This window comes from Ammodytes marinus (assembly GCF_949987685.1).
Source record: "Ammodytes marinus genome assembly, chromosome: 17".
Lineage (NCBI taxonomy): Eukaryota > Metazoa > Chordata > Actinopteri > Uranoscopiformes > Ammodytidae > Ammodytes > Ammodytes marinus.
In genome coordinates, this window is record NC_137221.1 from 21,231,626 (window position 1) to 21,249,975 (window position 18,350).

Consider the following 18,350-nt stretch of genomic DNA (forward strand, 5'->3'; position numbering starts at 1 on the left):
ACGCAACATTTCATTTGGATCAGTGATGATTTTAGGTACCATGTCATCTGCTGCTGTTGGCCCACTGTTTTATCAAGCCCAAAGTCAACTCAGCCGTCTACCAGGAGATTTTAGAGCACTTCCTGATTCCGTCTGTTGACAAGCTTTATGGAGATGACCATTTCACTTTTCCAGCAAAACTTGGCACCAGCCCACAGTGCCAAAACCACTAGTTACTGGTTGGCTGACCATCAGACCATGGTATTACTGTGCTGGATTGGCCAGTCAACTCTCCTGACCTGAACCACATAGAGAATCTATGGGCCATTGTAGAGGAAGATGAGACACAATGACCAACAACACAGACGAGCTTAGGGCCACTATCAGACCTCAGCAGTGCCACAGACTGATCGTCTCCATGCCATGCTGCATGTTGATGCAATATTTCATGCAAAATAAGATCCCAGACCAAGTTTTTAATGGATGAATGAACATTATTTTCAAAAGTGAGACATTTCTGTATTATCATTTTTTTTTATGGAATTAGGAATATTCTAATATTTTGAGATGCTGGACTTTTGATTTTTATGAGGTGTAAACCATAATCTGCAAATCTAAACAACAACAAAAATGCCTAAAATATATCACTGTAGGCCTATGTCTAATGAATCTAGAATATATGGAACTTTCACTTTTTGAGTTAAATTAGGCTGCAGGAAGGAAATGAGCTTTTCCATGAGGTTCTAATAATATGAGATACACCCTATGCAAGACGCAAAGTGTGTCATTTGGACTGTAGGTAGTTGCTTCTTCTTATTTATTAAGCCAAGGATGGAAACTGACTTCGATGATACAGTATTTACAGTAGGAATGTGTGTGTTCAGAAAGTGAGAGTCGGATGTATTCTCTTGATGACATGGGATAAGCACGAGCAGCCCGAGGGCCCGGCGGCCCGCCTTCGAGGGGCGGGGTAAAACATGGGGTGAATGGCACGTTGAAAGGGGCGGGCAGCTCTTAAAATTACTACATCCACCGTCACTGCCTCCACATCTTCTCAGCTTTCAAACAAGATTGTGGACCACGACGACACCATTTGGACACGTTTCATTCAAAGCCTTAGCGCCAGAGTTTTTCGATATTTTCTGTGTATTTGTTTTGTGTCAAGTTCAACCGAGTTGCCAGTTATTGTGCCATGGCAAAAGGAGAGGGTAGTGAACAATACTCCAACGCCAGTTTATTGAATAAACCGGACAGCTCGGATGGTATCATACTCGCCAGGAAGGTGAGTTATTTCGTCAATTAAAAGTGCTGGTTTTGGCGATGGTTTCTTATCTAAATCGCCTCAGAAGACAGCTCAAGGAAAAGGGGAAGCTTCTTTGAGAGCAGCGTATCCCAAACAATTGAATGAAAAGAGCACGCCGGTAAATTGACATTTCAAGGGAGTGACTCATGTAACGTTAGCTGGGCACGCGCAGCTGCTCTTAGATATACACATTTTCCAGTCGACTTAAAGTATTTCTTAGTACCTCAATATGTTATAACATTTTATAAAATAAAGTAACTTAAACAAACGTAATTCATTTCAGTGAATAAACCCAAATTAGCATACTCTAGCTTCCAGTTGTCACTGGTCTGCAAGCTCCTTTCAGCCTCTGCCAGGCTAGCCTACTCCTGCTCTGAATATCAATACACTCTTTAAATTGTTCAAATTAAATAAACAGAGGCTTTGGAAGGGGTTGAACACAGGTAAATATAGTAGGTTTAAGTCATAAAATATCTTTGTTTGACTGTAAAGATAGATTTTTTTTCTGTGCACTCGGCACCGCGGCCACAAAGAGCTAAATTTAAATTCCGAAACCGCCAACGGTTAGCACACTCTTCTTTCGGCCGCCGTTTAAATAGCCTGCTATATTCATGTTCTCATTCATATCGGCTTTTATATTAGCTCGTCAAATGAATCTTTGCATAGTGGCCTGTCTAATTAATATAATGTAATTTAATTAGACGAATATAAACCCTCACTGGGAATATGATAGCCTATCTCTTAATAACTGCACATGCAACGCTTCATCTCTTCATATCAGTTTGTTCGGTATTAGAATAGGTGTGTTTAAGTGCTGCGTTCAGGGGCTCCTCTGAATCACCCCCATCTGATAGCAGGCACTCGAGATCTAACAATTGCTGCATAGAATAGGCTTTAATAATATTCCTACAAGTGATAATTATTATTATTATTACAAAAAAGATTTAACAAAACGAATGTAACCTTAACCGATAGGCTACGTGATTCTCTGTCCCAGAAAAAATGTCACATAGGCCTAGTGTTTTGCATTTTAGTTGCCTTAAAGAGAGAACATTTGCATTAGCATAATTATTCACCTTCCTCTTTTCAAATGTACCGTCGGTGGTTAGAGAAAAAAAAAATCGCTTATTTTGTTGGTCTGGGTGTATTTTTGTGGGGGGCTATAGCCATATTTCCGACAGCATTGAATGTAGCATGATGAACCCACCAAGGCGACGTGTCACACATGGAGGGGACAGTCATCGTCTAGAAATGGTCTCATCCAACATATTTTTATTTGTTTATTTTTAACTCTTCCTCTCTAATTACAACATTAATCCTTGACACACCTTTTCCCAGATGTGCCTTTGACATCAGCCTCTCTTAACAGTCTACAGTAGCACTGATAACTCGAGCAGTATAGCATTTGAGGCTGGAATAGTATATGGGCTATACTATCAGTAAATGCCCTGTGTGGGAAAGCAAGCTTTTCATGTTTTGAAGAAGAAATCAACATACTACTGTAACTGATGTTATCAAGATGCAAGGAGGAGTAACTTAAAGTGGGTTGTTAAGAGATACATGATTTTTACTCAGTGAAACTCACACATTCCTACGTTAGGCTAGTTCCATTACAATGGCTATCATCACTTCCATTTCATTGTAAAACAAGGATGGGCAAAAATGTGGATGCTCTTATGTGCACAGGTAGAACAGGTTGAATCAAGGAGTTTCACTGTTGCGCTCTGTAATTAAAAAAAATTTGGTATCCTATCCTATTATTAGACCATTGTCCCAGACTACAGTTTAGATGCATTGTTTGGTTTGAGGATCAAGACGCATCGCGTGGGTGGGGTCATGTTTGCTCCTGGAGACGCCACATTCACCATGATGGAGACGAGACCTCACCTAAATCCCCAGGTGGTCCAACTTAAGATCTGCCCAACCATTGTAATGTGTTCAGTCACCAGTTTGTTTTGAAGATGATGGTTTCTTGTTTCAGCCACAGTGGGGTTTTTTTTGTCACCTAAACAACGACTGGGATGGGTGTATCAACACAAGACAAAGGCTAGTTTATTCAGTAGTACTCGCAGCCATGTTTTGTGTTGTGGGCTGATCTAATGTGAGGTAGTGTTTGTTTCCTTCTCATGCACACGTGTGACGAATACTTCAGGAACACTAAAGTGAAATTAGCCTGAAATCCAAGATCATTTTCATGAGCTGGTGATGATGCTTCCTTGAAAAAAAAGTCTATTGTTTGTCATAGGCTGTAATGGTAGCCTTTTACATAAAAAAGAAAAGAAAAAAACTTTATTTATTTCAACACCAGTGATCTGATTGGCTGGGGAGGAGGGTGTGTTTTCACTCTTTTTGTGGGCAGGAGTGGAGCAGGCGTTGGAATAAGGCAGATGGAGCCACTGCCAAAGTGCTGCCACCTTGACTTTTGGTCTGTGTGACATCATGGTGTTGTCATGCCCTGGCACTAATCTGCAGAGATTTGTGTTGCTGTTAGAGGAGTCATTTAGGCTCTGTCTGTTGAGGAAATTACTTCATCTACAGTGGAGAAGAATAAGTGCTTGTTAGAAAACCAATGGCTTCTTGTTTCCCAGGGGCTGTCCCTGACTTCTGCCAAACACGCACCATGGTGGTTAGCTTTTTGCCAGCTGAACTCTTGGCTCTTGATACCGTCTGGTGATGAAGAAATTAGACCACATTGCTTATCAGATGCTGACACGTGTTGTCCTAATGGGACCTTTAAGAAATGGGCAACATTGCAAATTTGAGGAGCAACCAGTGGAAGATGAAATAGTTAAATGACCTAGTTATAAGCCAGGAAATATAGTGAAACCGTATGCCACTGTAGTGTATCAACCCTGTTAACAATTGCGCTGATGTCGTCAGCCCCTCCCTATAACTGCACAGACTGGGCCCTGCCAAAGCCTGTCAGGCTTTCAGACAGCTGCAAATACTTTGCCTTTAGGACACTTTCTCCAAAAGTAGGTTAATGTTGAATGTGCAATATTCAGTCATCGTCATTTGTTGGGCATTGTCTTTTTCAGTATATAGACAAATGACATGTCTACACTTGTGTCAAATGTTCTTTTACTGGCTCTACTGTCAGACCTAATTTACATTGATTTAACTGTATTTTCTTTTCTGTTCTCTCTCCTCCATTTTTTTTGTCCAAGCAGGAGCCTAGCAACAGGTTGTCCATCTGCAACAAGCTCTGCTATGCCATCGGCGGAGCGCCCTACCAGATCACAGGATGTGCCCTGGGCTTTTTCCTGCAGATCTATCTACTGGATGTAGCTCAGGTGAGTTGGTGATATTCATTCAAAACTGCCATGATTGCACACAACAATTTTCCATCCCTTTCATTACATTGACCTAAATATAGCCAGCCCCCTGCTGCCCTTGAAGGGCCACCTGACTGAGACAGGGAACATACTGTACACCCACTACTGTCCTTTCCCCTATACCCACAGTATGATCATTCCTGAGTCCCCAGACCACCTCATAAGAGCACACACAGGACATTGTGACTGACCCAGGCTCGCTAACAAAGGGGGCAGTTATCTTGGAAAAATGGTCTCTGTTGTTCCCAGTATTGACTTCATTATGGGGCTCCACTGTATCAAAAGGCTTACATGAGCCTTTTGGGGAGGGGGAGGACTGTCGGGGGGGGGGGGGGGGGGGGGGCTCATTTTAATGGGCTTTGACACTAATCTGATGGTCAAGGCCAACATTGCGTGTAAGTCAACGGCTTCCCAGGGGTTACGCTTTGTTGGGCTACCAAGACGGTTGTTTAGGAGTGTTGGCTGACACAGCGTGGGGCAGCTTGTACAGTCAAGAGAGGGACATTCACACCGCTTGGCTTGGTGTCAGCACATTACTGACGGAGCAGCAGGCAGGCTGATCCACCCACTGGCACTTTTACTGTTTCAACTTTTAGACCATTGGCCTAAAACAAGCTGATAACACTGAACACCTCTCTGGCAAACATTTTAAAGCTACACTGCTGACTTCTTCATCAAGCAGCTCAAATGTTTAACTCTACAACCACAAGTTATCATGTTTAGTTTGTCAGCTTGCTCGTGATATGAAGTCATTCCAACGAGGACATTGTAGTACATTTTTTTTTCTTTCTTTAAGAGATATTTTTTTTGGCATTTTTATGCTTTATTGATAGTGTAGAGACAAGTTGAAATGGGGCAGAGAGGGGAGTGACATGCAGAGAACGACCGCGGGCTGGAATCGAACCCGGGTCCGCTGCTGGCCGAGGCCCATGGGGGGGACGCCCTATCAACTGAGCTAAGGGCGCCCCCTTTGTAGTACATTTTTTATGGTAATAAAGGAATTGAATGTGTACTGGAAATGCAGTTTTTGGGAGCATCAAGAAATGACTGACTTGTATATTGACCATTACACTTTTACCTTTACTGTTGTACTAACCTTTGTGTCTTCTGCTTTGTCAGCTGGATCCCTTCTATGCCTCCATCATCCTGTTTGTGGGCCGAGCATGGGACGCCGTTACGGACCCCACGGTCGGCTTTCTGGTCTCCAGAAGCAGATGGACGCGTTTCGGACGCATGCTGCCCTGGTAGGTCTAACTCAATTTTTTTTTCTTTTTTCTTTTGTCAATGAAGGCTAGATCTTCCTTTTTAGAGCGTTTGAGTAGATGTGGGGTATTTCCTCCCCCTCCAGCAGTGGTGTTAAAGTGAACTTTTCACATATTTGCTGTTGGAAATGCTTAATGAGGGGGGGGGGGGCATCATCCTTGGTGAGTCAGATCTGCAAGTGGAAAGTCTCCATCAATACACACGTGTCATTGTTTGGGGGCGGGGCTTTGCATGTTGGAAATCTCCTATCTCCCAAGAGGGGTAACTGTAGGTCACGCTAATGCAATTACTGCTTCACCACTTCCTCATTGCCCACACATGCGTTGTATCCATTCATGCTCACTTAACCTTTTTTTTCACACACACCCTCAACTAAAGGTATGCATTCAGGCCATAATATAATCTTCTGAAGAATGCCTTTAGCTGATGGAAGGACAAGGCTTGGCCACTACAGACTAAGCTATGTTTTCTTTGCTATACAAATAAAGCAGTTACTGCAGGCACTCGTCTTGCACATTTCCCACAGCAAGGCCTTTGGCATGGCATTGACAAATATAACTTCTTCCTGTTATTTAGAGCAAACACACCCACATTTCACAGGAGAACTTCACGTAGTGGATTCAGATAGAGATCGTTTTCAGCTTTTTGATACGTTTTATAATAGTCCCTTGATGTATTTCCTTAAATAAAAAATAGTAAAAAAAACGACATACTTATTTTCGTTTTGCTTTCAGTTTGACCATGCCCTTTGGACATAGCCATAGTCAAGTTAATGATCACCTCTGTCTATGTGGGCCAGCCAGGCTGAAGAAGGCTGCGGCCTGCTTTGCTTCAGGCCTTTTTCAAGGCCCTTTTTTCTTCCTATATCCCCTCCCCCTCATCTCTGCCTCTCGACCCCCTAGCTGCCTACATAGCTTTATCTCTCATATATGTCTGATTCATTCATGAATACATTCTGACTGTTAAACGGTGGAGCCTTAAATGCCCAAATGTGCAGACCCTGCTTGAATGTGATGTCCCAAGAAATTCACACTGTTACGTGAGTGAAGCGCAGTGTAGGGTGTCAGTGGAAGCTGCTGGTTATAGAAGTGGTCTCTCCTGTCAGTGCAGGAGATATTTTAGGCATACTGTCCCCTTCAGTATGTGGGAACAAGCAGGTGACAAAGAAATAAAAAGACACCTTGACAAGACATGGTGTAATTGTCTTCACAAATTCTCAGAGGATGGTGGCCGCTCTTACAATGGGCACCCCAGGGAGGTGCACGGTTGGGTGTGTCACTGCACTCTTATTTGCTTCATTAAAAATCAAATCTCCCTAGGTGAAAATGATCTGTGTACCTTTGTGTAAGGAGGGGCACAACCGGGAGATGAACCCAGTCATTAAGGTCCCATGTGGCCCCCTCCTCGGTTTCCTGTGTTACTACTGGTATGGGTTCACAGACTGAGAACACCTGCCAAATCAATTTAGAAAACAGGAATAAGAAGTATCATCCTGTTCAGCTGTTTGTTCCTAGTTCCCCAGAAGTGGCAGTAATCTTCTTCTTTGGTAATGGAATCAAGCTATGGCCGTTACAGCTGTGCAGCATATATTAAAACACATTGCTCTTCAAGTAAAGATGGAGCTTTTATAAACAAATGATGGTGATCCCGCCCCAGTGCTGTAAAATAATTTGCTAGCACACAAACATAATTAACAATAATAGCTTTTGCAACAAAGGAGCAATATAGACTTAATGTTTACCCCTAAAACTCAGCTCATTAAGCTTAATTGAATTAATGTGCGAGAGGGGCAAGGTTGGTATATCATTATTGTAATCTTCCAGCCCTCTTCAAGATGCTGACGTTTGAACCTCAGAAAGGGGGTCATGCTTGGTGCTGCGTGTGAAAAGCCAGTTGCGTCTCGTCCATTTGTTGTCAGAGACGGGGCGTGGATTGAGGTTTGGGGTTTGAAGGAATGACTGGCACGTTCAGTCACATTACGGTTAGTTCTGAGGAAATGAGTGCCGTTCCTGAGCACAGGGAGGATGCAACAGAAAAGGGCAGCCGGCTCCGTGTTTGGGAAATGTGGGGGGAGGGTAGATGAGAGTCAGGCTAGCTTGTCATTGGTCCAGCCCACAACACACCACACGCCTGAGCCAATGGCGTCTCCGCTCGAGCCCCAGTAGGATTTTTTTAAAGAGTGCCTGAGGAATCTTGAGCGGTTACTACAGTTCAAGTTGCGGAGCTGCTGGGGTAGAATGAGTTGCTCTATTGCTGCAGCGCAAGTGGTGTCGTCATAAGGGAGAGTGTGCAGGTTTCCTAAACATTACTTTAGATTCATTTAGTTGAACACTATTAGGCAGGTTGTTGAAGTAATAATACAAACTCTGCTTGTCTTATCTAATATGCATTTAAATTGTTGCGCAGGTCCTTTTTTCACAGACTTGATGTAAAGCACAATTATTATTTTTTAATTTAACCAGATTTAAAGTTATTGTGCAAGCCTGGAAACTTTAAGGCAAGGCCTCAAAACCACAATCTTGGCTTGGTTTATATATTTTAATTACATGTATTTATGTCACCCGCCCAACCCAATGGTGGCCGCCAAAATAAACAATTAACATTTTGCTGTCAGCTCATGCAACAAGCTCTCACAGTTCCTAAGCGCCAGACTACACGCTGTCACCTGTTACGGTGACTCGCTCAGATAAATTCACCCACCCCTCCTTAGTCAGCATGTCTATTTCAGACGACATTTTAAATTTGATTCCGGGAGTTGCATAAGGCTCAGTACTTATATGGCCTACTGTCTTATTGCAGTTCTGCAAGCACAGTGCAATGGGATTGAGAAGCTTGTTTCATCCATGTTGTAGGACGTGTGAGTAAAGCCAAGAAAAAACTCAATTAAAATAAGTTTTTATTGTTCAGAACACAAGTCACACAATCGAATCAAGTGCCATGCCACGTTTGTTGGGTGTTGGTCTCATTAGGCACGGAGAGAGAGAGCAAGCTTTTATATAATGCATTCCTAGGTGTACTGTCATCTGCAAGTTAAATGAAACATCTGCTTTAACTTGCACACCACTCTTGCACGCTCCCACTGTGCTAACACAAGTGTAGCATTCATTTCATCACATAGTCATCTGAATGCTGATCCTCCTGATATTTCTCTCTGTAAAGCACACAGTGTTCTGTGACTTAAGGCTGTGGGCTTGAGCTGATCAGCAAGCGCGTCCACTGAGAACGTCTCATTTGCGTCGCGTATCGATCGGATGTTAGTCCGCGTGCAATGTGCAGAAATTGTGTCATTTTTATTTATAAGTATGACAATGGCGTGCTGCTTGCGTGTCGTCCGCTGTGATGTATTTCATGACCTAATTTCCTGTCCGTAGAGGAGAGAGATAAACTGTTCCACTAGAGAATAAATGGAAAAGCAGGATGCCCGCTGGGGGCTGCTTCCTCTTGCACAAAGCCGGCCTCTTTATTTCCAAAGGTGTGGCCTTGCTCACAATCACATATCTGATTGGAGAGTTTGGAACTGGCCACAGGAAGAAGGCCAAAAGAGAGCAGGAAGTGCAGGAATTCTGCTCCGGCTGGATTTTTTTTCCCTCTTAAAAATGACTTGGTGGTACGACTTAACGGGAAATACAAAATGTGACGTCAAGTAAGAGGAGGAGTGCCCGAGCATACGCATGTGTTTATGAAACCAAAATGACATGTTCTGTTGATTTAGAATTTGGCCTAACTGAACCATAGTCATGCAACAGTAGCATTTAAACCAGTACAGGAAAAAACAGTATCAAGTGTTTATTGTCCTGGAAGCATTCCACAGTGTCGTCTCCTCACCTAACCCTCAGATCCAGCCATACAGGCATCTCAATGTGTTTCATCAATGTGAACGCCAGTAACACTCTCTCTATTAAATGATAATCAGTGTGATTACGTTAACTCAATTGAAAGCCCAAACTGTGCCGCGCTGAGGAAAAGCTGGCACAAACTGAATGAAGGCCACGCTGAAATGGCTTCAATTTGTTACGCAACGAGTGTCCCCTCTCTTCATAAAGACGGCCAATTGTTTACATGGAGAGGGTGGTTCACGCTCGAGAAGGATCACGTTTTTCATCCACTAATGTTGTTGTTGTTGTCTCTTTTCTCTCTACAGGATCCTGTTCTCCACTCCTTTGGCGGTGCTCTCCTACTTCCTCATATGGTACGTTCCTCCCTTTGAGGACGGCAAAGTCATCTGGTACCTCATCTTCTACTGCGTCTTCCAGACATGCCAGACCGTAAGTGGACAGTGTGTTATCAACCTTCTCATCTCACCTTTCCTCCACACTATATGAGTGGATTTAAACTTTTCCCACAATGTTTTTTTCTTCCTTTTTCTACGTGACACAATCTCTGCATACATTGTTCTCACCTTGTTGCTTCTTTTTGTCCTTTGATAACCAGTGCTTCCACGTGCCATACTCTGCCCTCACCATGTTCATCAGCACGGACCAGAAAGAGAGAGACTCAGCCACTGCATACAGTGAGTTTCACAATCAAGCATTTCAAATGACTATTATATTCTATATGAATGAATCTCCTGACTGACAAGGCACGTCTAGGGTGTCCCCTCCTCAATGACTAAACCTCTCCTATGTGTCCTGCCTTAGGGATGACTGTGGAGGTTATGGGCACTCTGCTTGGTACAGCTATCCAGGGCCAGATAGTGGGCATGGCCAACGCTCCCTGTGTCCCAGGGCCAGACGACATCGGTGCAAACATGTCCAACTTCTCACACCCTGTGGGACTTAATCTCTCTGAGCCAATCACCCTGGAGCACACGGTAAACAAACACACTCCTCATCAGTCATGTGTTTTACAGTAAACTCTGACGTAAAGTAAATATGGGAAACAAATTTACTGACATTTTTTTTTTCTTTTAGAAAACGGCCTACATGATTGCTTCTGGTATCATCTGTGCAATCTACGTCCTCTGTGCCATTGTTCTTTTCTTCGGCGTGAGAGAGAAAAAAGGTAAGGTTTAGTCCAAAGGGGAGAAGAGAATTAACACAAACTGAAAGTTCCTCGTTGCCGCTCTTTTAAATTGTATTGTACGTAACAGGCCAATCAAAGACTTGCATTTTTAACAGTTTTTTGTTTTAAATCACGTTCATTAAATGAGCATAAGTACATGGCATTTGGTAGCAAAAATCATCCCTGAAAACACAATTTGCTCGGTTTCAACTTTCTGATCCTAAGCACAATCAGTCTATTCTGTGTTTCTACTCTTGTCCAATGGGGATGCTTAGTTAAAGCTGTGTGTGATGGTGTGACTGTGGGCCGACTGGCCACGTGAAGGCACACTAATTAGAGGCCGCTAACAGAAATCCAGTGGCTTCTTCAGCTCCTTGTGAGAAATGAATTGAAAATAGTATGTTGGTAGGAATATAAAGGTTGAAAAAGTTTTCTAGTGGATGTCATTTTGCAGCTTTTTTAATTCTTTTCCATTTTTTTCCTCACTTTCCAGAGTCGGCCCGGCCCAGGACCGTGCCCTTGTCATTCTTCCAGGGGATTAAACTGGTGATGGGTCATGGACCGTACGCCAAACTGGTCCTAACCTTCCTCTTCACCTCGCTAGCTTTCATGGTGCGTATATGGAGAGACACACTTTGGCTATGGGCTTGGTTAGTGTATTTGCAGTACGTCAGTCACTGTTTGTCTTTTCTGTTACAGAGTACAACCATTGTTCAATATTTAAATTCTTTGTTTGTTTGTGCTCCCAGTCAGACATCACCTCAACCTGCGGTGTGTGTATATCTCTGTGTGTGTGTGTGTGTGAAGTCTGTAGAATTTGACTAAGTGAGTGTCTGTGTTCCTTTGCAGCTCCTGGAGGGAAACTTTGCTCTGTTCTGCAGTTACACACTGGGCTTCAGGAACGACTTCCAGAATATTCTGCTGGTCATCATGGTGAGCATTGCGCACGCACGCACGCGCACACACACGCACACACACAGCATTTACAGTCAGACAGGTAGGCAACCTGTTGCCATCGCAATGAAGGCTTTTCCCTCGGCATATCAATCCTCCAGCAGTCCTTTTGTGTGGAATAAGTTGAGCCATTTAGCAGACAAAAGCTTCCCTCCCAGGACCAACACATAAATAGTCTTGAATTACAAGGCTGCTCTGTACTTCTTAGAAAGCAGTGTCTCCAGGCTGCCCATTACCATGATGTGAGTCCATTCTCACTGCTCTGCCTGAATGTCATCCCATTCCCACACACTGTAAAGGAGCCACCTTTTTAGAATGATCCTTTTGATTATCTCTCTTGACCCCTACTGGAAGAGGCATATCTCTTATCATACAATCCCTTCAGATCCCGGCTGCTATTAAATCCAATTCATCCATAGCCGTGTCTTCTGTGGCCAAACTGTACAGGGTTAGTGAGGTGAAAAAGATTAAATACTTTGATCCCTAACTTTATGGAGAGGATTAGGAAGCCAAGGCGCTGACCATTTTTGTTAAAGTGCATTTCTGTAGTCAAGTAACTTTTTAATAGTGTGAGCTTTGGCAGAAACGGCTCCTTATAAATTTACCCATGATCCTTTAGAGATTATCCTTACCTTCAGTAATCTGATGAGATGTCGGACTAATCCTGAAAGCTCAGACCTTATTAGAACTAAGATGGGTAAAACAACTCAGTTTGAACTAATCAAACCAACAGGCATTGTAGAAGACTTGCAAGTGAAAGTGGTTGTCAGTTTTTGGATGCAAAAAGTCAAATTGTGATGAAACATTGTGAGTAAAGGGGAGTTCAATAGTTGCAACAAAGTACCATGTGTCCTTTTCAGCAATGCTGGTGAATGCTTGTCAAAATCACGGATCACTGAAAAAAAATCCACTGTTAATACACAGCCTAGGCTCTGTAAACGGGGCATGTTGCTAGCTATTGTGGGCCCCCTTTGTTTACATACCACACTAGGCTTTTTTTCCAGTGCACACAAAGTGCGGACGGGTACGGATCATGAGGAGATATACACTAATTTGGTCAGAAAGTGATTTTGACAACAAGCATTCTCCAGAGTCGTTTTAACTGATAATTCAAGCTTATTCCTGAGGAAAAGGTGGATAAGGCTCATAGAACGGAAGTGACCGTGGCTGCATGGGCTGCTGGTTTTTGAAAGATAAAATTCCGATTTGGTTCATTTGGACACAGGCTGCTGATACAACACAAAATAAAAAAAGGTTTCCTTTATGCAGAAGGAAGGAAGTGAACTGCACGTTTACTCATAGTGAGAAACCACATAAAACGGCTGTGAAAGCCTCTGAACAATAACTGTGTAGGTGGTTTGTATCATAGCTTTGGTTCTCACTCACAGAAGAGAAAGTGGAAAAACAACTGTTGCACCACAGTTTTGTGTTCTTAGTCAAACAAGGAGTGTTCAGAGGCCATTGTGATCTGAGCTAGCCCTCTGCCCCCCTGATGAGCCATAGGACAAACCCTACGGAACTCTGCGTCACATTGAGCTCAAATTTTGTTTTGGGAAGAGCTGTAGAAACTGTTTTGTCTTCCATTCCGACTGTGTTGTGTTTGGCAGGTATGAGAAGTCAAAACCGAAGCAAAGGGCCTGCTAACCAAACTTTGTTTTTCCACCCACAGCTCTCCGCTACTCTGACCATCCCCTTCTGGCAGTGGTTTTTGACTCGCTTTGGAAAAAAGACGGCGGTTTGCACTGGCACCTTGGTAAGGCCCACAGTTATGCCCAAACACAACTTCCAAGTCATAGGAAGCCTGTGAGATTGACAGCAATGAGACGATATTCTCAGAGTTGTGAGGAATACGGCTCTGAAGCCGTTAAGAGACTTGTTTTGGAAAGTAAGAATGTCTAATTTCTCTCGTTATTTCCAGTCTGTGGTTCCCTTCATGATCCTGGTGGTGTGTATAAAGAGTAACCTGTACGTCACCTACCTCGTCTCCTTTGCTGCCGGGGTCGGGGTGGCTGCAGCCTTCTTGCTGCCCTGGTAAGACCCATGCTCAATTCAATATGTATTTCTTTTTCTTATCAGGAATATTCAAATATAACCCAACATTTTGGCTCTGTTTTTTTTCTCTTCTTCAGGTCCATGCTGCCGGATGTTGTGGACGATTTCCAAGTGCAGAATCCCGACTCCACGGGCCACGAAGCGCTGTTCTATTCCTTCTACGTCTTCTTCACCAAGTTCGCCTCCGGAATCTCCCTTGGCATCTCCACTCTGAGTTTAGAGTAAGCATTGACTTAATCACACAAAAACCTGTTTGTAAGTCGTTCAAACCGTTTTGTAGGTGCCTTATTTGGGTTTTTATCCAGAGAACTCATGCACACACACACAGGCAAAGTCTAAATGAGGCTAAGCCAAATCTCCCGGTACACAAATCCCACATCAAAGCAAGGAATTCCTTTTGCTTTTATTAGATTAAGTACAGTAAGGTGTGTGTGTGTGTGTGTGTGCGCGCTATATACATCACATGAGTGACTTTACAACAATGTGCTGGTCTTTGATCAGCATTTTGGTTGGAATTTTGCCTTCATTTCAACATTTGGGCTTCCCTAAACTAACCGATTACAGTAGTACTGTAGATGTCTGCCTCAACATTGATGCTCTTAATTGCATAAAGATGTGAAGTACTTCTGTTTGCATTTTAATAACTTATGTTTCTTTTCTTTTTCAGTTTTGCTGGCTACATCAGTCGAGGCTGCTCTCAACCAGAGGAAGTGAATTTAACCCTGAAAGTTCTGGTGTCCATAGCCCCCATAATCCTTATAATAATCGGCGTATCCATATTATATTGGTATCCAATCAATGAGGAGAGGAGGCAAGGCAACCGCAAACTGCTCCAGGAAATGAGGTAAGGCCTAGTTTGAAATGCTGCACCGCTTTGTGTTTGTGTGTGTCAGTGAAGCAGAATACCAACTGAAGACACTCTTTATTTTGTTTTGCAGGGAAAACGAGTCGGATTCTGATTCGGAACCAACAGAAATGGCCCTCATGATCTAGAACATTTTAGAGCCCACAGACCAATCGGGTGGTCGACTGCCATTTTGCACTGGGCGGGACCAATGGACCTCGAGCCTGTCGGATCGTACAGAACACCGCCTTGTCCAATCACACTGCTGCTGTTCAACGTCTACAAAACTTGACGAGAAAAAAAAAACATTTCCCCATCGTGAAGTTCTCTCTCCCCTTCAGTTCAGTCACATCTCCAAAGCCTCGTGTTTTGTGTAACAAACAACTTTTGAGTACGGTGGAAAATGTTCTTTTTTTTTTTATATATATGATGTTGAAATTGCACAAAACCATGAAATGTGATGGGAGAGTGTTTCGCCAGTGCGGCCATCATTGGTGCTACTCGCTGGAGCTGAACGGTTTCCATCGTTGTACATGTCACATCGAACATTAATGACCTCGAGCACTGCACTCAGACAACTTTATAGTTTTTGAACATTAAACTTAAACAATGATGATGCCTTAAATTATGCCCAGTTTCGGGGCGACAAACTGACACCTGGGTGTGACTTGCTCCCGAGCCATTGACTTGGTGTGTATTTTGAGCATGTGTTTTTTGTCATTTTACTAAGACTCCTCCCATAGTTTACCTAAACCAGTCAGAACGTTTTGTTTCCCATCTCATTCCCATCCCGCTGGCTTTTTCTTCTTTTAAAGAAAGCCTTGATATTTTGATGTTGGAACTAGTGGCCGGATAGTAACGGCTATGCTCTTAAGGGATTCGTTGAGTTCCTCTCCATAATACTGAAACCACTACAATAGAAATAGCAGTTAGTTTGCACACATAACTGCACTTTTTCTCCAGCAATTACACGACTTACATTTACTTATTTATAGTACAGCTACTGAAGACTGGAAAATGCTTCTTTCCTTTTGCATGCCATTAATACTGAGCAAAAACAGTGACGCCAGCCGGTACTAATCTAGTGATATCATTATTTAAATATTTATTAGTTTGGATTTGACTGTTTTTCTTTTAGATCATTGTTTGCAGGAAAGTTGTACACCTTGCTGTATTTAAATCTATTTAAGGCCTGTAAGGTTCCAGCTGAATTTGATAACGGGGTGGGAGTCAAATTTTAAAATAGTTTTTAATGCATGTTGCCATCCCTACTATCTTTGCTCCAGATGCATTCAAAAAGGGAAGCGCATAATTGTGGAAAAATAGAATATTGGGGAAGTGAACTTTTTGCAGTCTACCTTGTGTGCTTTTTTTTTTATTTTGAATGCTTTTTCTTTGTAAAAACAGTGTGTGTTTATTGAAGGAAAAATAAGGATGCTGTAGGATCATCTCCATCCCTGTCATTGAATAGTGGATTTATGTTTCATATCCATTTATGCATACAGTCTTGTATGTTATACATACTGTTACTACATCCTCGACATGTGACAATGAAATTAAAATGTTCTTTTTCCCTAGAGGTTCATTATATCCCTAGTAGAGGATAGTGTAAATGCCATCACGGTGCCATTTTCACCCAATACGCCTGTAACTATTGTACATCCTGTAAATCTAATTTTTTTTTTCAGTCAGTGTTTTGTCTATCGATCTGTGAGTGAACTTTCCTCAAGACTCCTGAGGCTGTAGCCAAATGTGTGAGCTTTAATACCACAAGGACACACATAAGCCTTCTGTACATGCCTCCTGTGAATATGTATTATATTTAATGTAAACATGTAAATATCTTTGAAAGTTGTGGCTGCAAGTGAAATGAGCGTATGTACACTGTAATGTAGTTATTTAAGAAAAGAAAATGTTGGGATTAAAAAAAGAGATACCGTTAATAAATACTAATTGATACGTGTACTGTGAATGAGTTGTCAGCATATCTTTACTTGACACTTTACACACCCAACAACTACTGAAGAGATCATGATATATATAAATATGGCATATTTCAGTAATTATATACCCTGTCTTCCAAACACCTGAAACACAAATGAGCTAACACGCAGTAGCTTTGTAATTATTAATAAATAATTATATCACAAAATGTACCAATCGAACCTGACGGGATGTAGAGAAATGATTAGTCTATTATTTTGATTATTAAAAAGATTACAAATGCCCTTCAGTTGGACTTATCAGTAACGTCCCTTCCATTTACACACTGAGCATTATTCCTGGCAAGCTACTGCCATCTAGTGGCGATAAAATAGAATATTGATAGTCAAAACAATTAACTTGAGGTTACAGTAAATGTGTGACTGCTACCTATTCATTTTGTTCCTGGTTCATATCAGCTATGTCAATTACACTGATAGACACATTCAATTACAGAAAGTAATTGTGGGAAAAAAGAGAGAGAACATGTTTAATTTTTAAATCATGACATATTGAGTTTGAGGCTTGATCATATTACCACATTATTCAGTTATTGGGCTGTTATTTTAGTTATTTGGCTGTGCTTTGTATTTTTTTATTTTATTTTAAGACATTAGTGTTGTTAGTGTAAAAATACAGTGAAATCTGCTATGAATAAATCAGACTGTAAAAAATAAATGGGAAGAAATGCTTTTATTTTGAAGGACGAACACTGGCACCGGAAAGGTTTACATTTCGTTAGCTTACAGCGGCTAGCGTAATGCTCCTAATCAGCTAAATTCTCTCCTAATTGTAAAAAGCAGCAGAAGCCGTAACGACGTCGGCTCGGGACGCACATGACGTTGAAAACATTCTCACATATCTGCTTCATGGACTTATGAACGCTTTACTTTCTTGTAAGCTTGACATGGCCGCTAACCCGCCAGTACCAGGCTTTCAGAACAAAACCCGGGTGGCCATACTGGCGGAGCTGGACGAGGAGAAGCGGAGGCTGCTGCAGAGCCCCGGAGCTAACGTCGCCCTGTCGTCCTCCAGACCAAGCAGCCTGAAAGAGGTTCGGGACAGCGCGGAGCAGCAGCACATCGCCGGCCAGCAGAAGGCCGCCCTGCAGCACGCTCACGGCCACTCCACCGGCTTCTTCATCACACAGGACTCCTCGTTTGGGAACCTCATCCTGCCGGTGCTCCCCCGGCTAGAGCCCGAGCTTTGACTCTCATACTCATAGACACTGACCCGTACGTCTTGGACACTGACAGCAACTCTCATGCGAAGAAATGCAATATATTAATTATCCTATGTCCCAGTCTCTCTGTGTTCTTGTCCTGCTTCACTGACATAATAAAAGATGTTTAAACGCAGTCAGTGTTGATCGATAAGGTGTGTATTTCTATCAGATGTCAGCCCTTCTGTTATCATCATAATTTCTTCTATCTTTACTAATGATGACTTTCACCTGTCCCCAAGCAAACAGGAGCTACTGCCCCAGTCATGATTAATGTGCTGTCATTACAGTAACAACACATTAATAGCACATGTATTGCTCATGGTCAAAGCTTCCCTGCTGGATTTGCATTTGCTCCATAACAGTAGGAAATGCAAAAGGGGGAGGACAAGAAATGGACAATTTATGAAAATC

General features: G+C 42.5%; 2 protein-coding genes across 2 annotated transcripts; both read left to right on the forward strand.

Annotated features, from left to right (window-relative positions):
- The first annotated feature begins 1,044 nt into the window (after positions 1-1,044).
- mfsd2ab (MFSD2 lysolipid transporter A, lysophospholipid b) lies at positions 1,045-16,703 on the forward strand. Its single transcript, XM_080046149.1, has 14 exons — positions 1,045-1,261; positions 4,453-4,575; positions 5,737-5,861; positions 10,022-10,145; positions 10,312-10,390; positions 10,518-10,690; positions 10,791-10,881; positions 11,375-11,493; positions 11,731-11,814; positions 13,505-13,588; positions 13,754-13,866; positions 13,965-14,108; positions 14,555-14,731; positions 14,826-16,703. The coding sequence occupies exons 1-14, from the start codon at positions 1,172-1,174 to the stop codon at positions 14,878-14,880; spliced, it is 1,581 nt and encodes a 526-aa protein (XP_079902275.1). The 5' UTR covers positions 1,045-1,171; the 3' UTR covers positions 14,881-16,703.
- Positions 16,704-17,462: 759 nt separating this feature from the next.
- On the forward strand, positions 17,463-18,072 carry LOC307264207 (SOSS complex subunit C-like). Its single transcript, XM_080045515.1, has one exon. The coding sequence runs from the start codon at positions 17,592-17,594 to the stop codon at positions 17,922-17,924; it is 333 nt and encodes a 110-aa protein (XP_079901641.1). The 5' UTR covers positions 17,463-17,591; the 3' UTR covers positions 17,925-18,072.
- The last annotated feature ends 278 nt before the right edge of the window (positions 18,073-18,350 follow it).